The following is a 21,077-nucleotide window of genomic DNA, read 5'->3' as shown; positions in this document are numbered from 1 at the left end:
TAAATGAAGGAGGTTATAGCAATTTGGTTGGTATCACATTCTTAATTCTTGGGGGGGGGGGGGGGAAGGATGGAGAAGAAGGGCAATGGCTGTATGTTTTTAGGATAACCTTTCCCTCTATGATAAAATGTTTGTTGGTTGATTAAGCAAAGCAATCTCCTATGCCCATTAGAATGTAAGGACCAATTTAGTCATGCTTTTAAAAAAAAACTATCGATTTGAAAAAGTTGAAATGAAGGTTTCCTAATCCTAACCCTTATTGGCTTGATAGAAACAAAAGTTATCTAATTTGAAAGTTAATTGTTTGTCCTTGCCTGGACTCAGAAATTTGTCAGTGGTTCCTCTTTGCAGAAGAGTGGAAGTTGTTGATATAAAAGAACTAATATTAAAACCCAAACTTATAATTTGTCACAAAAGATAAAATTTCTTTCCAAAGGAATAGGTGCAGAGAGGGTTCCAAAACACTTCAAGGGATGAGGAAATAAACTTGCTTGTTCACAGAGTTTGGGGTTTTGCTAATGATTTCTTGTAAAATTAGACTTTTACGACTTACCCTGTTCAAGATCTTTTTTGACAAGCTTGTAAAAGTAGCAAACAGCTTGTGCTCAGTGGTTTTCCTGAGAGACTTAGAATAGGATTTCAAGAGACAGACTTAGAATAGGATTGTTTTAGTGAGAACTAAAGTTTTACCTAAGTTAACGAATAAAGGCAGAATATAAAAAAACTGATTTAATTATTTTTTGCTAATTCTTTAAGTAGAATCATCAACCATTTTGTTATGCAAAATGTTGGTGGATCTGTGTATTTGACCATGACAAAGTCAAAACATGATTTATTAAACATAACTTTGCTTTATGTTCTTTGTAGTCTCATAGATGTGATAATTGATTTTATGCCTAAAATTCTTGGTGTATCTCCTTTTTTTTTTTCCTTTCAGGAGTACAGTGCTTTAGTGAATTGTTCTTTATAAAAGAGCCACAGGATGTAACTGTCACAAGAAAGGACCCAGTGGTTTTGGATTGCCAGGCACATGGAGAACTTCCTATTAAGATCACATGGCTAAAAAATGGAGCCAAAGTTTCTGAAAATAAGCGGATTCATGCTTTATCTAATGGCTCTTTATACATCAGTGAGGTAGAAGGCAAAGAAGAAGAACCATCTGATGAAGGATTTTACCAGTGTTTGGCTCTGAACAAATATGGAGCCATTTTGAGCCAAAAAGCTCATCTGACATTAGCAAGTAAGTCTGTTTTATCATCACCTTGTTTTGCATGTATTGATGTGACAAAATCCTGCAAATAACAACTTGTCTTTTTAATGATGGTTTTGAAGACAAAAAGAAAATGCCAATCAAATGTAAATGAAAATTTCAACTTTATTCTGTATCTGGAGATTAAAATGAGCAGTTGAAAACTCATGCCAAGTTGGGTTTGGTCCTATTTATGGTTCTTACTGAGATGGGCCTATGAAATTTGTTGGGTATCAGCTTCACGGTGCTTTTAGCCATCAGAACGTTTTCAAGTAGTTGGGAAGCTTGGTCAGCTTGACAAAAGTTGATCTGGAAACTCTTCAGTTAGAAATTGATGATTCTGTTTAATTAAGCTCTTCTGTTCACAAGTATAACAGCTATCCCTTATACTTCTATTTTTTGTAGGTAATGTTTAAAGTGAAAATTTTTGCATTTTGCTCCATTCTTCTTTTCGTTGCCTCAGTTATTTTCTGTGATGTCTTACCTATGAATCACCCATGTTGCTTCTTATTCTGAAGAGTGGGTCAGTAACATTGTTGTTATTTTCCTGCTGGGAGGGAAAGAGATTATAATCATCTCTATATTACATCAAGTGGGGCAGAAACCAGATTGACTACATTTTTTTCAATTGTCATTATGTTTGCATTCTAAATTTCCTTTCTCTTAACTGTATTAGATCCATCATTTATCAATTTAGGTTTAGTGTTTTACTTGCTAACCGTGAGTATATAAAGATATACCCTAAAACTTGGGCCTGAGATTCCTTAAGAAACTCACTGAGACCTTTCCAGACCTGAGTATTCAGGTATCAAAGTTATAGCTATTTATCTGTAAGCAAGTCACATAGCATTCCTTCATAATAGCATATAATTCAAAACTTTTAGAATTCCTCACATTTTCTTTAAAAGCTATTAAACATGCAGTCTTTTTTAATTCAGTTAGGTCATTTAAAAGGCAGTGTACCTGCATAAGAAAATTCAATATTTGCAACATCAGTGGCAGGAGTATGTTTCTATGACATGGATTTTCTATGAAAAATATCCAATTCTAGTTCTCTTAAGTTGGAATTTGGTAAGCTAATGGCTATAACTGTACCTATTATAAGATTCCATTGTTATGCCTTTATAGTTATAAAATACATCTAGAGAGAAGTCCACATATAATTATGTGCATTCAGAAAGATAGCATTCTAGTGGAGAAGCAAGGAAGATCTGGTTTCACGTACATCCTCTAACACATACTGCCTTAATGACTCTGGAAAAGTCACTTAACCTCTCATTCTCCAGGGTCTAGGCCCTAAAACAATTGCCCAGAGTCTAGGCAATTCTCCAAAACTTACATTCTTAACTTTTGTGCATGTCTTGGATACCTTTGGCTGTCTGGGCATAGTCTGTAAACCCATTCTCAGAATAAGAATGTTTTTAAAGGCATAAAATAAACCATATAGTATTATAAAGGAAACCAATTATATTGAATACAGGTATAAAAATGTTTTTAAAAAAACAAGGTCACAGACCCCAAGTTAAGAGCCCCTGTCTAAGATTCTGAATGGTAGAGAAGATGCCAGCTTGCATTGGTAGAGGGGGGTTTCCTTATCTAGGACTTCCTGTTAATGAAATATATGACTTCTTCCTAGGCTTAATAAAACAGTTATAAATTGAGTATTTTAAAGATTGCATTTTATTTATCAAAAACCTGAATTCAGGCTTCTCATTCTATATCCCATAAAAAGGAATAGAAATAGGAGGATTTCTGTTTAACATTTTTTTCTCTAATTATTTGACGATTCTGGTCAGCTAGTTTTGTTTTTTTTACAGTAATAGTAACTCACATTTATATGGTACTTAAGTGGTCTGTGAAGTGCTTTACATATAGTACTCCATTTGATCCTCACACCAGCCCACATGGGATTATTGCTATTCATTATCTTCATTTTATAGAACTTATGAGATAAGGAAACTGAGGCCAGAGAAGTTAAGTGACTTTCTCCCAGGGCCATATAGCTATTAAGTGTCAGTGGTAGGATTCAAATCTAGGTTTTTCTGACCTCAAGTGCCCTGTCATTTTCAGGATAGTATATTAATGCTTTTGCTGTTGTTCAGTCAGTTTGGGGTTTTCTTGGCAAAGATGCTAGAGTGTTTGCCATTTCCTTCTCCAGTCCATTTTACAGATGGGGAACTGAGGCAAACAGGGCTAAGTGACGAACCCAGAGTCACTCTGCTAGTAAGTGAGGCCACATTTGCATTTAGCAAAGCTGACTCTTCCGAACTTCAGGCCCAGTGATCTATCCAATGAGCCACTACCTAGCTTCCCCAATTCTTAGGTTCTGTTAAGAGGTAGTGTGGCTTGAGAGTCAGTCAGTCCTGTGATCAGTTCCCGAAGAATATAAATCACAGAGTTCAGACCTGTATTAGTAGGGGGAGTTTCTTTATCCATTTCCCTTTATCAATGAAATCACAACTCTAGTTCCTAGTATCTAAAGCAGTGACTTTTAAAGTCTGGGGAAAGTTGTGGAAACTTTCTACAATTTCTTTCCCAAAAAACTCTAATCTTTTTTATGACGTTGAAGGGAGTTGTTACGTTGTCGAAGCATTTGCAGATTAAACAGACTTGTCTACGATGACCACAAATTCAAAGAACTTTTAAAAAAAGTCTTGCGGAATCCTGCTGTTCTTGAAACAAAGTTGAAATTTCAGTGGTGATGGAGATTTCTAACCAAGAGAAACAAGAGCTGTGTAAGAGGTGTAACAAAATTACAGCTTTTGATTTCTGATGGCAATCATAGAGTGTTAGCCTTGTGCAGTGGCAAGAGTGTTACACCCGGGTTCCAATTTAACGTAAGATACTTAATTGCTGTGTGACTGTGGGTGGAGCATCCTTTTGGGAGCTGCAATTTTCTTTTGTCAAATGGGGATAATGATAAACTTCCTGGGTTGTAGAAATGTGAATTGTTTCAAAAATAGGAAATTTAGTATTTTATCATGCTACTATTCTTTTTTGTGTATCTTTAGAAAACTCAGAAACTATCCATCTTATTAAATGCTTTTGGAAGCCATTGTATTATGGCTATTTTAAGTTGTAAATACCTTAAGAACTTCTAAGTGGAAGTTATGCAAAATACTGTTTTGTCTTTAAGCATAAACTCTAGTTAGCTAAGATGAAACCAAATCAGCGCTTTTTAAAAATATTGAATGTTCTTGAGTATTAAAAACTGATAGCTAAATTATCTGACAAATTTACACAAGATTATAGATTTAAGATATGTCATGTGTGATGTGTGAAATTGTCATAAAAATTAGGAAATTTTTGAACTTGCTATTTTGAATGGACAGAGTTGTCTTGGTATCCTATTTAGAAGTGATGTCAATTGCTGTAGACCCTAATGACTTTATCTTGCCTGAATAAAGAAGTTATACATATTAAACAGGGAGAGAATAGGCATAAAGTGGGCATTCTTTCTTTGAGAAAAAAGCAAATTCTACTGTAGTCACTGATAGCAGCAGGATTCATGTATGTGCTTTTTCTTTACTTGGTCAAAGCTTTCACCAGAAAGCTTATCTTTTGCCTCAGAAGTGTAATAGTGCAGCATTTGGAAACCTAAAACTTTAATCTGTGCAGTAGTTTAAGGTTTTAAATACACAAGGAGATCAGGTCTTGGTTTCTAAACTTAGGAACTGGAAGCTGAAAGTTGCACTCTAGGCAAGAATTCCATTATTCATGTGTAAATTAGGAATTCACAGGGTTAAAAGGTTAGAAACTGGCCAGGATGAGGTTTACCCTTGTGATAAAGAGCAGATGACCCTCATTCATTGGCCAAAGCTTTCATGTAGCTCTTCTGCAAAGTTAGTGATTGCCATGAATTGTTCTTGTGGAATGCAGAAATTCAAATGTGAACAGGCCTTTCCTTAAGTGTCACTATGGAGCCTTATCTCATGAGCACATCAGAGCTGGTCTTTCGGGACAAGGTTCCTCCCCAAGGCCCCAAGGCTTTGCTTTCCTGTTGTTCATCCATGCACAAAAGAATTTGGCCAACTTAGATATTCTAATGGATCTCCTTTTTTAAAGGAAACTATAGGGTTAAAGTAACATTTAGTTAAATTTAAAAAAAAACCTACAACTTTTCTTTGATAATAGTTTTATATTTTCATGTAACTAAAACAGAAGGGGGGAGGGGGAGGGAAAGCTGTGGGAGTACCTTCCTTTTCCAGCAGTGCTCTTTGTGAGGCAACATGTGGAGTGAAATGTTAAAGAAGTGAGTTAAGGATTAAATGGTTTATTATGAAGCTAAATCAATGCTGATGTTTCAGGTACTGTGATATTTGTTTTCGAGTACTAAGTCTGTAGCATATGTAAGTGTGGGTTAAACTTTTAATTTCTCCAAAATTTTCTAAATATAGTAGGGAAACATGCTAGATCAATATTTTTGCAATTTCATTACTGAAATGAATAAAATAATGTTTCTTGTAAAAGTGAGAGCAAAGGAAAAAAGGTCACTTTTCAATAAAGTTGGGTTGAAATAAAGGAGATTAGGAAAAAAATAAAGGATGAGAGAGAGAGACTGTGCCCTATAGTCTATAACTGGCTGTAAGGTAGTGATTGGTCAGGCAGCTAATTGTTTATTTCCTTTCCATAAAAGGTGGAAATTGAAGTCCTGTGATTGAGGGAGAAAGGACACAAAGCAGGCTTACTCTTCTTAGTTTCTTCTTCTTTTTTTAAGGTTATATTCACTTGGGTAGAAAAAAAAATTTGTGATTCTTTTTTGTAACTGAAAGGGAGTGAGGAGTGATTGTGTCAAATTTGTTGGCATTGTTCAAAATACTTTTTAAAAAACTTGAGCATTGGGTAGACATTTAAAAGGATATAGAATTTTTTCATTTTAATCCTGATGATTTTTTTTATTAAGGTGAGATGAAATTTAATGATTTTCCAGTGGCCATATATTTAAAATAAAGTTTAAAAAATAATAAATATAACATTTTGTGGGTGCTGTAGTAATCAGTATGGAAGAAGTATAAATCCAGTCTTTAGTGAAAACTTTTTAAAAGTTTATTGAAAATATAGGGATAAAATGGAAACTAATTGAAAATTATTAATTGCAACAAAGCAGGGTAGGGAATTAATTTTCAAGTGTGGTTTGAAACTAGAAAATTGAGAAAGAAAATAAATGAAAACTGATCTTTGTTTTGTGAATTAAACAGTAATAACTATCATTTATGTAGTATTTTATGGTTTGCTAAGAACTTTACATTATGTAATCTGAATGCTATTAAGCAGTATAAAGATATTTTTATATCCATTTTACAGATGAGGAAATTCAGATCATATAGCTAATGTCAGAGGCAGTATTCAAAATCAGGTCTTTCCTGACTCCAAGTCCAGTATAGATTATTGTACTACATTTCAGAAGTTTTAAAAGAGAAGTTCCTTATACCAAAATAGACAAGGTTTTGTTATATTATTAAAATTGTGAGTGATTCTTAGATCTGTAGATGCTACACACTGGAAAATTCTACTTGTACCTGCTCGTACCTCCCTTTAAGCAAATATACTGTATTTGTAAGTGTGTTTTTGGCATTTAATAGAATACTAGACCTGAAGTTAGGAAGACAGGAGTTGAAATACAGTCTCAAACACTTACTGGCTATATGACCCTAGGCAAGTCACTTAACTGTTTACTTCAGTTTCCTCATCTGTAAAATGAACTGGAGAAGGAAATGGCAAATATCTTTGCCAAGACAACCCCAGATGGGTCATGAAGAGTCAGACATGACTGAAATGACTAAACAACAGTAAATGTGGCATTTATCTGGGGAAAAGGAGAATAAAAGTATTTTGTTTTAAAAACAGGACTGTGGCAAAGTGTGTGATATTTAAAAGGAAAAAGCAGTGAACTCTAGCTTTTTAAGACTTGACACTTTATAGAATTTGAAGAAGATCCATCTTTTTGAAGAAATTATTTTCTTTTCAAACTATAAAGTGTTTTATAAATGTTACTCCACCTCCTTCTCTTCCTCTTTTTCCTCCTTCATTTTGAAGTTGTTTTCTTCTGACTTTTTCAGTTGATGCTTTACATAGATGCCTAGTAGATTTGTTTTAAAGTGACATTTGGCTTTTACAGAATGTCTTCTTAAAAGGTTTATCAGGAACCTGATAAATTCAGGGTAATTGTTCTATTTATTCTTTTTGTAGTTCACTTGAGGGTATCAGTTTTCACCTGCAGGAATCTGATTGTCTACTGCAATGCCTGCCAAAGTTTTTCTTAATCCCAATATCTCTGTCCCTTCCCCCCTCTTACCAGCAGGGGCTACTGCAGAGGGAGATTATCATTTCCTTACCACCTAAAGAAAGTATTCATTTTTCTGCTAGATGAAACTTATATAGCATTTTAAGGTTTAAAAAGTGCCTTGAATACATTATCTATTTTTATTGTCACAGAAACTCTTTGAGCTTCTTGCTATTTATTATTTTTATCTCCGTTTTACAAATGACAAAACTACCAAAGCTGAGAAAGAGTGAATGACTTGCCTTCAGTCACATGGTTAGTAAGTATGTTAGAAACAGTATTGAAATGTAGTTCTGACTCCTAAGTTCAGTCTTCTCGTCATGGGGTTCTCAAACTGGGGTCTGTGAACTTCTAAAAAAAAATTCTATTTTGATAACTATTTCAGTATAATTGATTTCTTTTGTAAATCCCATGCATTCTACTTCATGCATTTAAAAACATTATTCTGAGGGCCACAGGAACCCTAAGCATAGTGCCTTTATTTTCTTTTCATAGCTTCTTACAGTAGTTATTTAAAGAGAGTATTTAGTATGGCCTCCCTTTTAGTCAGTCAGATCTGATTACTCAGAATAGAGGAGTGTTATTCCCAGCAATTGTTTGCCTCAGGTTTTTTTGTTACTTCTGAATTTAAAGCTGGGTTTATTGATATAATGTAGAGCTGTTCAAAAGAATAGCAAAAGGAAAATTATTTAAGCAGGATTTTAAACAGTAAAGAAATAGGACATATATTTGTAAAGATATCTTTTGCATTTTTAAAAAAATTCAAAGGCCTGGAAACTAAATTGGGATTGATTACTTTCATTCTAAGCTGGTAATCACCATTTATATGAAAAGTAATCAACAGTGTCAGCTCAGGCCTTTTATTGTGCATAAAACAGCAACAATTATTCATTTAAGTCTTTAAGGAGATCCTAAAAACTATGCTTAAAATAAAGACTTCCTGAAAGTGCTATGCCAACATTAGTTATTTCTTGTTTTACCAGAAAGGCATATTTTATATGATGTTTGTTAAATTCAGAAAAAAAAATTAGAAAGTCTATATAAAATTTATTGGAACTTGAAAGTGTCCTGGGTATTTTATATAATCTTAGAGTTCTGTTGTTTCTAATCATGGTCAAAACTTACTATCCATAGTTCAGTAAATGATAGGGAGAGGAGAGCAGAATAGATCACAGTTTTCCTTGTATATAGTAGGAGCTCAGTAAAGTTGGTAGATGATGATGTTATATAAGAAAGGCAAAAAATATTTGTGCTGAATTACATAAACTTCTCTAGTACTTAAGCCAAATTGATGCTTTGTTTGAAACACATGTTGCACAAGATAAAGAATTTACTCTTTCCATTATATACACAAAAAGTTATTGAGTACTGAACAGTACTCTGACTTTTTAACATACATTTTTTAAGCCTCAGGTACCCTGATGCACTTTTGATAAGCCTTTAAAATCCTTATCATCTACACAGGCAGCATGAATTTAAAATGTTTACCTTTTTAGCTTCAAATGGATTTTACCTTTCCATATATTTGTGTTATTTATGGCTTAAGCATTTGTAGTGGGAAGATTAATGAAAAGATAGGTAATAAAATAATCGGTGCTCAGCTTTAGTATAAAACTTTGCTCTATTTGGCTTAGTCTCTAAAACTAAAAAGAACATTTTATTTTATTCTAAAATTTTGGTTCATGGAACAATGATAGATATCCTGAATTATTGGGGAAGGAGGTTTTCTACTTCCCCAGGAACCCTATGGCTTTACCATCATGAAGTGAGTGTATCTAAGCATGGCACTTGTGGATAAAAAGTGTCTCCATGTTTCATACTGCCTAATAACTATTACATCCATAGCACCACCAACTACCTTGTAATCCTCAGAGAATACCCTTTCCCCTCTCCATTCTCTGTAGTCTGGTTCTATAATAAAAATCAGTTTCACTCCTAGATGGGGATTTATCAGTCTACTCCTGCATCATCTCATTCACCATCCCGATAACTTTCCAAACCAGAATTTCTCCATGCCTGCTTATTCCTCTATTCAGGTCATTTTCCTCATTAGAATGAAAGCTCCTCGAGGGGAAGAACTGTCTTTGTTTTTGTATTTGTATCCCCAAAAAAGTATAAACTTTTTCATTCTTTTTTTTTTTGACCTCCATCATAGTTTTTTTTTTTTTTAAGCAATCGGGGTTAAGTAACTTGCTCAAGGTTACACAGCCAGTTATTTCTGGGTGTGGTGCTAAGTATCTGAGCCCAGATTTGATCCCCAGGTTATCCTGACACTGGGGCCAGTGCTCTTTTTCGCTGAGCCACCTGGCTGCCCCTCTTCATCATAGTTATTAATGAAACTGGTGCTTCTGGATATTTTTTAAAAATCATTTGTGTTTTACCATAGAGATAGAAACATATTATAAAATTTTAATGTTTACTATGAACAAATGGTTAGGCAAATCCTAAAAGCAATCTTTTCAGTTAATTCACTAGTACCTATGATTGGATCCTTCCTTTGGTCCATTTAACTCTCCTTATTTCCTGAAGTGAAGATGCTTGACTTTGAATATAGTATACTGTTTCTTTAAATCTGTTTCGTCAAAATTTTTAATTAATTTTTTTCAGTGAACAAAAATCTATTTTCTTTTCCTCTCAGCTCTTTCCCACCACTGGAAGATGTGTGTGTGTCTGTACATGTATGTGTATGTATATATTTGCACCTTGGATCCATTACTTATTCCTCCTCATAAGTCCTCTAGAGCAAATGTGTCAAACACATGGTACTCCTAAGTGCTGCCTGAACTAAATTAAAATGTAGTACATATCTAATTTTAATGTGCTGATATGTACTATTAATAACAAAGAAATACATAAACATAAGTGATTTTCTAAGTCATCATGTGGCCTATAGGAATCCTTATATATGATTTATGTTTCTTTTTTTGAAATTAACACCACTTTTCTAGAGATATGACTGGTCATTGATTTGGTCAGAGTCTTAAACCTTTCAAAGTTGTTTTTCTTTATAATGGCATTGTCCTTGTCCAACTGTTCTCCTGGATCTGCTCACTTTCCTCTGTATTAGTTCATATTTTCCAGAATTCTCTGAAATTCTGTCTTTGGTCATAGTATAGAATAATAGTATTCCCTAACACTGATAGACTGCATTTATACTGCATTTTTGTTGAGTCATTCCCCTGTTGGCTAAGAGGCAACTCAAAGTGAGCACTTGAAAAGACCTAACCCTGACCCTAGTTCTGTGCTTAAAAGTGCCAAGATCTCCCACTCCATCCTGGACCATTTCCAGTCTTCCTGTATCTGGCCACTGGACCCAGATGGCTCTGGAGGAGAAAGTGAGGCTGATGGCTTTGCACAGCCCTCCCTCACCCAAATCAAAGTCAACTGTAAGTCATATCATCACCTCCCTGATGTCATGGTGCTCTTCGAGAATGAAGGACAAACTACAAGAGGCAATCTAAGGTACCCTGGGAGGGACTTTAGAGGCATCTCTTTCCTTTAATTTTGCAAGTGATGAAACTGAGCTCAGAGAAGTAAAAAGCAACTTGAACAAAGTCATATTTATTAAATGGCAGATCTGGACTGTGAACCTGTGTCCTCATATTCCTTGATCAGTACTCTTTTCTACCCTGCCATCTCCCCTAATAGCCTAAACATTTGACTCTAGTTTTTATCTGTTGTTCCTAGACAAAGTTAGATATACTATTCACAGTTAATCACTTATGTACACCATTAGTCACTTATTTTCAGGGTTTAAGTGGCTAATTACCATAGAAGAAAGAGAAAGAGTACTTTTCCAAATGGGTAGGGGGGACTGAAAATTTAATTTCACATGTTCATCTTCATAGACAGCTAGCTTGGGTCTATTTTGATTTTATTCTGACTATAATAATGTATATTCCTTCCCTTCCCTTTTGTTTGTGTTTTTTTTTAATTTTTAGATTGTCTGACAGAAGTCAGCCATTATTTAATTTTTAAAATCTTATTTTTATCATATACTTTTAGATTTGGACCATTGTTATTATCATTAGCCACACCCCCTTCTAATTTAACCCTTTTCAAAAAACTTCCATCAAAAAGCCCTCCCTAGTAATAAGTCAGTACAATAAAAGCAAAAGACATAAACACACATTGGCCCTATCCAAACATATATCTCATTCTGCACCTCCATCCTATTAGCTCTCTGTAAATACATGGGAAGCTTTCTTTACCATTAGTCCTCTGGGGTCATAGTTGGTCATTGTTTTGATCAGAGTTTTAAAAGTTGTTCTCTTGGTTCTTCCGGCTTCACTCTCTCTTAGTTCATAGGAGTTTTCCCAAATTTCTCTGGATCCATTCCTTCCATCATTCATTTTTTTTTAAATTAAATTTTATTTTTTCAATTAATAAAAATTAACTTTCATACTTCTCACCATTGGAAGGGGGGGGGGGCTTGTAACATATGTATAATGAAGCAAACCAAATCTCATTTTCCATGTCCAAAGAATAAATGTATCATTATGCACTTTGAGTTTCTCACCTTTTTGGTTGTTCAACCAGTTCTCCAATTGATAGGCATTTCCTTAGTTTCCAATTCTTTGACACAACAAAAGGATCTACTTTAAATGATTTTGTATATTTGAGTCCTTTTCCTCATTTAAAAACATTTCTTTGGCATATATACTTAGTAGTGGTATTGCTGGGTCAAAGGATCTGTATGATTTAATGATTTGAGGTGGGCAGTTAATTTTCACTGGCTTTGCATTGTTTGGACCGGTTCATAGATTTAGCAGTAACAAATTGCTGTGCTTAACTTTCATGAGGTTCCTCCAACAATTGTCATTGTCCTTTTTTTTTTCTTTTTGGTCATCTTTGCCAATCTGATGGGTTTGAGATGGAACCTCAGGGTTGTCTTAATTTGTATTTCTCATATTATTAGTGATAAGGACCATTCTTTCATATGATCATCATGTTTGAGGCACAGCAAGGAGGCCAATTTAGCTGAACTACAGAGTACATGAAGAGAAGGAATGTGTAATTAAACTAGAGCTAGTTTGTAAAGGACTTTAAATGCCAAACAGACAAGTTCATATTTGATCTTCAAGACAATAAGAGAATCAGTGACATTTATTGAGTGACATGGTCAGACCAATGATTTAGGAAGACCAATTTAGTAACTGTGTGGAGGATGGGTTGGTAACCAGTGAGGAGAATACTGCCTAGTGTAGAATGAGGTCTGAACAAGGTGGTAGCTAGTGTGAAGAGAGAAAAGGTGACAAACAGAAAATATGTTGTATGGATGGAAACTAGAGGTTTGTCAAGTGATTATAAATATGGAGTGAGGGACAACGAGGAGTCAAGGATGACAGAGATTCTGAAACTGGGTAACCAGAAGAATAGTGGCTCCCTTAATAGTTATAGGGAAGTTTAGGAGAGGATTAAGTTTAGAGAAAAAAATAAAGACAGAAAAAGTGAATATCAGAGGCAGAATATGAGCCCAGAACTTTCTGATATAGCCTAACACTCTATTTGCTACATATTTCCCTTCAAAATTTAAGTCTTTTAGGGGAAAAAAGGATTGGTATGTGTTTTTTTATCTAGACTTCTGATTTTATGAAAATTTTGGGTATAGACACTCTGTTGGATGAAGTTCTATACTTTATAATCTTTTTTTTTTTCTTTTTGAAGGGAAGAAGGCAGGGCAATTGGGGTTAAATTACTTGTCCAAGGTCACACCAATAGTAAGTGTTAAGTATCTGAGGCTGGATTTGAACTCAGGTCCTCCTGACTTCAGGGCTGGAGCTCTATTCACTCTGCCACCTAGCCGTCCTCTATACTATATAATTTTAAAGAGTTTCCTGGAGGTGCTGGGAGGTTGACTGCCATATAGTCATATAGCTACTGTGTGTCAGAGGCAGGTTTTAAACGTGTGACTTCCTAACACTGAAGCCATCTCTCTAACCATTGCATTTTACTTCTTGCAATCTGTCTGTGAAAAAGCTAAAGGATAGATGAGGTGATGGAATGGAAAAATAAATCAAAGAAAATGGTTTCTCTTTTTGTCAGACAGTAAGTAAAGGAAGGCTATAGGTGGATTTTTAAAAATTGCTTTTATATTTTGTTACAATTTTTTTCTTCCCTGGCAATCAATCAACAAGCATTTATTAATTGTTTTATTTATATATTTCATATGAAATTTATTAATTTCATGCCTAGTTGCTAGGCATGAAAATAAAAATACAATGAATGAAACAACTCCTACCTACATTTGATTAGAGGAAACAACATAACAACATATACAGTATATATATTTCACATGGAGAAAACATATATGCACATATTATATATATGTGTATATATATACACACATGTGTGTGAATAGAAAATATGTATAGGATAAATACAAAATTATTGAGGAGGGAGTGTACTAGCAGTTAGAAACAATCTGGAAAGACTTTATAAAAGGTGATGCTTGATCTGAATCTTTGAAAGGAGTGATGGGATTGTTATGAGATGGTAATGAGGATGGGAGTCATTGTAGGCATTGGGAATGACCACTGTAAAGGTCTGAAGATGGAGATCTAGTGTCATATGTGAGAAACAGAAAGAAGTTTGGTTTAGAGTAGACCACAGAGTATAGGAATGAGGGGGGAGAATAATATATAGTGAAACTATTAATATATAATGAAATTATTTTAAATATAATACATAGTATTTAGTATATAATTGATATACATAATATTTGAATGAAATATATATAATATATAATGACCATGTTACTCAGTATATATAAATAATATATAATTATATATTATATATAATAAAATAAACAATATAATAAACTATATGTAAATAATAATAAATAAATATATAAAATTAAAATATATATAATGAAGCTAAAATAAGTAATGTGTAATGGAGCCAGTTTGTAAATCAGACTTTAAACATCAAGAAGATATGAAGAGTTCATATTTTATCTTAGAAACAATAGGGAACTACTGGACTTTATTGAGTGTGGGAGAGTGGGATCCTCAAATCACTGAGACATTTGTGTGGAGATGGATTGAAAAGGAAGAAAGACTAATTAGAAAGTCATTGCAACAGGGTGGCTTGGTGGTGCAGTATATAGAGCACCAGCCCTGGAGTCAGGAGAACTTGAGTTCAAATCCAGCCTCAGACACCTAACACTTACTAGCTGTGTGCCCTTGGGCAAGTTGATTAACCCCATCCTCCAAAAGAAAAAGAAAGTCATTGCAAAAGTCTAAGAGGGAGGTGACTAGAGATTGAATGAATATGGTGACTGTGTGAGTAGAGAGAAGGGGGTAGATGTGAGAGATGTTGTTGAATTAGTAATAGCAAGATTTGGTAACTAGGTATTTGGAATGCGGGAAAGTGAGGAGTCAAGAATAATCCTGAGAAGAGGGGGCAGAGTCAAGATGACAAGTAGAAACAGGACTTCCTCACAGCTCCAGCTCACATCTCCCCCAATTTATATAAAAAATGAAAAATGACTCTAGACAAACTTTGGAGCTACAGAACCCACAAAATGACACAGAGAAGTTAATCTCCTGCTGAGGACAGCCCAGCAGGCCAGCAGCAAGCAACCAGCGCAGGGCTCTGGGAGCTGACCCCAGCCCCACTCCAGCAGGAGGTCTTAGCCCCAGGGTGGCCTGACCAGCCACTGGCTGGAGGGACTTCAGATCACCAGCAGCTGTGGCTGTTTCCAGAATTATCAACCCACAGATGCCAAGGACAGAGTGAGAGGTCAGTGTAGTGTGGTCTTTGGGACCTGGGAATTCTGAGGGTGATCGGACCTTTGCCCATGGGGTGAGAAGCACTTGAGGCTCCACAGGGTACAGCTGTCATGTGGCTGCTTCAGCTCCTGGTCTTCAGATTGTAGGGGAACCAAGCAACCAGTCTGAGGGGTAATCGCTCTTGCTTTAACCTGCTTGGATCTGGATTGCTGTCTAGGGTGGAGGTCCTGGGGTGCTCCTAGGAATATTATAGCAGGTTCCAGAATTCCCAGATGAAGGAGAAAATATTACAAGTAGCCAGGAAGGAACAATTTGAATATTGTGGAAACACAATCAGGATAACTCAGGACCTGGTAGTTTCTACATTGAGGGATCAAAGGACTTGGAATATGATATTCCAGAGGTCAGAGAAGCTGGGATTAAAACCAAGAATCACCTACCCAGAAAAACTGGGTGTCACATTCCAGGGGAAAATATGGTCATTCAGTGGAATAGAGGACTTTCAAGCATTCTTGATGAAAAAAACAGAGTTGAATAGAAAATTTGACATCCAGATACAAGAAGCAAGAGAAGCTTGAGAAGGTAAACAGGTGCCAGAGCATGTGGAGGCTTCAGAGAGGGCACCCAACTAATACCTTCAGCAGCTGAGAAAACCCCAGCATTTGGGATAAAGCTCCTGTTTCTGGTACCAGAGTTCTACTATGGCAAAAAGCCCAAAAGTCAAGTAATTGAGTGGCAACATGAGCAGGCAAAGGAAGCAAAGCAAACAGAGCAACCCAACTTTACACTCCTATTTTGGGGACAAAAAGGATCAAAGCATGGAACACAATGGAGTTGTGACAATGAAGTCAGAACTCCTGCACCAAAAGCTTCCAAGAAAAATATGAATTGGTTACAGGCCATAAAGGAGCTTAAAAAGGATTTTGAAAATCAAATAAGGGAAGTGGAGGAAAAATTGGGAAGAGAAATGAGAACGATGCAAGAAAATTATGAAATGAGAGTCAACAACCTGACTGAAGAAAATAACACCTTAAAAAATAGACTAACTCAGATGGCAAAAGAGGCTCAAAAAGGCAATGAAGAGAAGAATGCCTTAAAAAGTCAAACTTGCCAGATGGAGAAAGAATAGAAATCAAGATACTATTAAACAGATCCAAACAAATGAAAGAATAGAAGGCAATGTGAAATATCTCATGGGAAAAACCACTGACCTGGAAAATAGATCCAGGAGATATCATTTAAAAATTATTGGACTACCTGAAAGCCATGATCAAAAAAAGAACCTAGAAATCATCCTTCAAGAAATTCTCAAGGAAAATTGCCCTATTTTAGAACCAGAGGGCAAAATAGAGGTTGAAAGAGTCCACCAATCACCTCCTGGAAAAGATCCCCAAAAGAAAACTCCTAGGAGTATTATAGCAGGTTCCAGAATTCCCAGATGAAGGAGAAAATATTACAAGTAGCCAGGAAGGAACAATTTGAATATTGTGGAAACACAATCAGGATAACTCAGGACCTGGCAGTTTCTACATTGAGGGATCAAAGGACTTAGAATATGATATTCCAGAGGTCAGAGGAGCTGGGATTAAAACCAAGAATCACCTACCCAGAAAAACTGGGTGTCACATTCCAGGGGAAAATATGGTCATTCAGTGGAATAGAGGACTTTCAAGCATTCTTGATGAAAAAACCAGAGTTGAATAGAAAATTTGACATCCAGATACAAGAAGCAAGAGAAGCTTGAGAAGGTAAACAGGGAAAAGAAATCATAAAGAACTTATCAAAGTTGAACTACTTATTCCTACATGGAAAATCAATAATTGTAACTTATAGAACTTTTCTCTTTATGAGAATAGTTGAAAGAAATAGAAATGTATATATGTGCGTATGTGTATATATATATATGTATGTATATGTGTGTATATGAATACATATGTGAGTGTGTATATATATCTAGGTATACATAGAAAGAGGCCACAGGACCAATTGAATAGGAAGGGATAATACTTAAAAGGTGAAATTAAGAGGTGAGAGAGGAATATAATGAGAGGAGATGGGGAGAGACAGAATGGGGTAAATTATCTCATATAGAGGAGGCAAGGGAAAATTGCTACAATGGAGGGGAAGAACAGGAAGGCAAAAGTGAATGAGTCAGCCTTATTCTCCTTGAATGTGGCTTAGGGAGGGAATGACACACACACTAAATAGGGTATCTCACCCTACAGGAGAGTAGAGGTGAAGGGGAAGAGAGAGGGGATAATGGAAGGGAGGACAGGCTGCAGGGGAGGGAAGTTTGAAGCATCTACTTTTGAAAAGGGACAGGATCAAAGTAGAGAATAGAACAAGTAGGGGGTGGGATAGGATAGAGGGAAATATGGCCAGTCTCCCACAATATATCCACTATGGGAATGTTTTGCATAGCTACTCATGTACAACCTGTATTGAATTGCTTATCTTCCTAGTGAAGGTGTGTGACCAGGGAAGAAGGGAAAGAATTTGGAATCCAAAGTTTTAAAATTAAATGTTTAAAATATATATATATATATACACACATATTATTATTAATATTTTACGTATAATTGGGAAATGAGATTTACAGGCACTGGGGCATAGAGATCCATCATGCCCTACTGGAAGGTCAAAGGGGGAATTGGAGAAGATATGGGAGAGAGCAGATTGGGGGAGGGGATATTCAGTGGGAATGCTGTTTTGGGGTGGTGGGTAGGAAAAATTGGGGAGAAAATTGGTAACTCAAAATCTTGTGGAAATGAATGATGTAAACTAAAAAATAAAAAAAGAGAGAAAAAATGATAATAAAAAAAGGATAATCCTGAGAAGACTCAGCAGTCAATGACTATAGTAATCTACTGTTTGATAAACCCAAAGAGCCCAGCTTCTGGGATAAGAACTCACTATTTGACAAAAACTGCTGGGAAAACTTTCTTTGGTTTAAGAAACTTTTAAAGTTTAAGTTAAAAAACTTAGTTTAAGAAACTAGTTGGAAACTAAAAATAAATAAATTATGAGACAAGTGGTTCTAAGAATCTTTTTAAACTTCTGGCTGGTTTCTAATACTTCAGTTCTGCAAAAGATCTTTTAATTCATTGGTTTGGCTGCTCCTCCTTATGCATGTCAGAAGCCTCCTACACCTTAGGAGTGTTTTTATTATTTGTATTATTGAGTCTTGCCTTTTATGCATTCTTGTGGTCAATAACATTTTCACTTAGCAGCCAAACTTCTGTCCTATTAGAATTTAGGTATGCTGGTTGTTTGATGATAGTGTGTATTCAAAACCTTTCAGTCATTAAAGGAAAGGCTCAAATTTGTACTCCACTGATCTAGCCTTTGAGGGAACATGCATGCTAAGGTAAAAAAACACTTATGATACCCATAGGATGTATTTACTCCTTAAACACAATGCAAAACTTACTTCTTAAGTCAGTTGTGCTTTTGTGAGAATTTGTCAAGGTGTCTTGTTTTTCCAAATCCCACCAAGTTCTTTTATTTTAAATTTAATTATTTGGACAACCCAGCAAGTTAATTTATGAGGCATTCTTTCTGTGTTGTAGAAGAAATGCTTTTGTTTTTTTACTTTGTTTTCTTAGTAAGAGACTGTTACTAGTTTTATCAATTTTTTAAATTGTGTTTTTATGTCTTAGAATGCTCTCTTCCTTTCCATTTCCTTTTCCTTCTTTCCAGCCTTAGTTCTTGCTCCCCAATGAAGTTCCCTGACCATTTTAGCATGCATAAATGACTTTTCCCCCTCTAATTTACTCCTTTTATAGTTTTCATTTGGTGAGCAATTCAACAAATAGAGCTTAATGGCTAATGATTTATTTTGATACGGCCTTTTTAGTTAGACTTTAAATTCCTTGTGGTGAGGAATCTTCTTATGCCCTCTTTGTACTCTGTTGTGCCCAGGACAGAGTTAAGCATATAGGCATTCAATAAATATATATTGGATGTTTGAGGAGCGTACTTGATTTGTTTCATTTCACTCTCCAATAAATGTTTTTCATTTTGAGAAAAATGACCTCTAACTTTTAAAAAATCCCATTGCACAATGGGATTCTTTATTTATTTAAGGGAAAATATGTGCTGGAATTAGGAAATAGAATTCTATAAAAAGAAAGGTGTCCAAATATTATCTTAAATGAAATGACAAATGTAATCATAATAATATGTAAATTTTTATTAACTAAGCTAGATGGTTAAATTATTACATTATTATAATCAACTTAATTGGTGATCAAGTATTTTATAACATACAGTTTTTTAAAATAAATTTTATCATTACTTTTTGTTTTTACATTACCTATATTTCCCATCATGTCTCCCAGAGAACTATCTCTTTTAGCAAAGAACAAAAAAAAGGGGGGAAAAAACAGTTCAGCAAAACTAACCAAGATATGGCGAAAAGTCTGACATAATATACAATGTTCTATACCCCTAAACCATTTGGAGACATTTATCATTTCATTCATTAAAACTATCTGTGACATTCCATAAATTAATGTTTCCCAGGAATATTTTTAAGAGTTCTAGTTTTAAAGCTATTTTGGTCCAACTAAAGAGAATTTCATACCAGGAAATTTCTAAATTAGAAGAATAATGTGGTATTTGTTTTTTTATTGTAAGATAAATAAGTAACTTTGTAAATATGGTTTGTTAGTATTTATAAGAGAATGGTGTGTAGTTCATAAGCTATTTCTCATTGATCATTTGTAAATTCTGGCAATCTATCCTAATTTCACCCAATTAAGTTAAGCAAACAATCCTGGTTTTTTTCCCCATTATTAAAATGTAATATGATGTCTACTCCCAACTCAAGCCTAAAATTGGATTAAACAACTCAACTAGATTGTAGAATTTTAAGATTTAGTATTACTCCTAGAAAGTAACTTGAAGAGGCTCATTCAGTTCTAACATATAGAATATATATGCTTTCAAGAAGAAAATTAAATGACAAAATTAAGTTAAAGATTTTTTATATAAATTTTAAAACTTAATATAAAATGCTGAACTAATGGTTTCATATTTGATGGCAAAGGTATATTTTTAAAAATGTGAAACAAAGGTAACAACTTTTCCCCTGTAAGAAAACTACTCTATTCATTCTTCAGTGGAAGAGTATTTGGCTCTTTAAAACACACTGTTTCTCAATACATAAGAGTTCATTAAAATAAATTAATTTATTGATTTCTGTTTTGTTACTGACATACATTTATGAGCAGTTTCTTTGGCACCATAGTACCATGTCAAAGGTCATAACTTTCTTTCTATGGAAGAATAAGAGCTTTCAGATGGTAAATCCCAGAAATGGCTTTTTGCATTTTCTCATATATAGACTCAATAAAGAGGCATGGTTGGAAAAATTAACAAGATAATATTTTTAAATTTATATATTAACAAAAATATAAATTAACAAGAGGAAACTTTCCACTCTACTTCTAGTTTAGAGCATTTTTCATAAATAGCATCTCACTGTAGTATGACATTTTACTTCATGAAATATTAGCAGTTTTGAATAGGAAATGGCTAATTGTATAATTTGCGTGCCAATTTTCTCCTATTTTATGTGAAATTTCAGTAGTGTATTTAGTTGTAGTTCTGTATTTGAAATTTTGAAACAAATTACTTATCCTGGGTTAAATGTAAATAGATTATATTTGTTGGAATTTGTTTTGTTTTGTTTTTTGGTCAGCTGTGATTTCATTGATGTAGGAAACATCCCTTACCTTGCAGATTGGCAAATGTTCTGCAATGTCTTAGAGAGTTGCCTTGGGCACTGAGAGGTTAAGTAATACTCTCC

General features: G+C 34.7%; 1 protein-coding gene across 1 annotated transcript in view; it reads left to right on the top strand.

Annotated features, from left to right (window-relative positions):
* Positions 1 to 21,077, top strand: part of PRTG (protogenin) — a 150,144-nt gene that overhangs the window by 1,343 nt on the left and 127,724 nt on the right. Inside the window, exon 2 of the mRNA XM_069098104.1 lies at positions 938 to 1,240. Coding sequence (XP_068954205.1) covers positions 938 to 1,240 — 303 coding nt within the window. The remainder of the gene's footprint in view (positions 1 to 937; positions 1,241 to 21,077) is intronic.

The sequence above is a fragment of the Petaurus breviceps genome, unplaced genomic scaffold, assembly GCF_028583685.1.
Source record: "Petaurus breviceps papuanus isolate PSGF00001 unplaced genomic scaffold, PetGlider_PUasm1.0 37, whole genome shotgun sequence".
NCBI lineage: Eukaryota > Metazoa > Chordata > Mammalia > Diprotodontia > Petauridae > Petaurus > Petaurus breviceps.
This window is presented reverse-complemented; position numbering and strand designations above follow the sequence as displayed.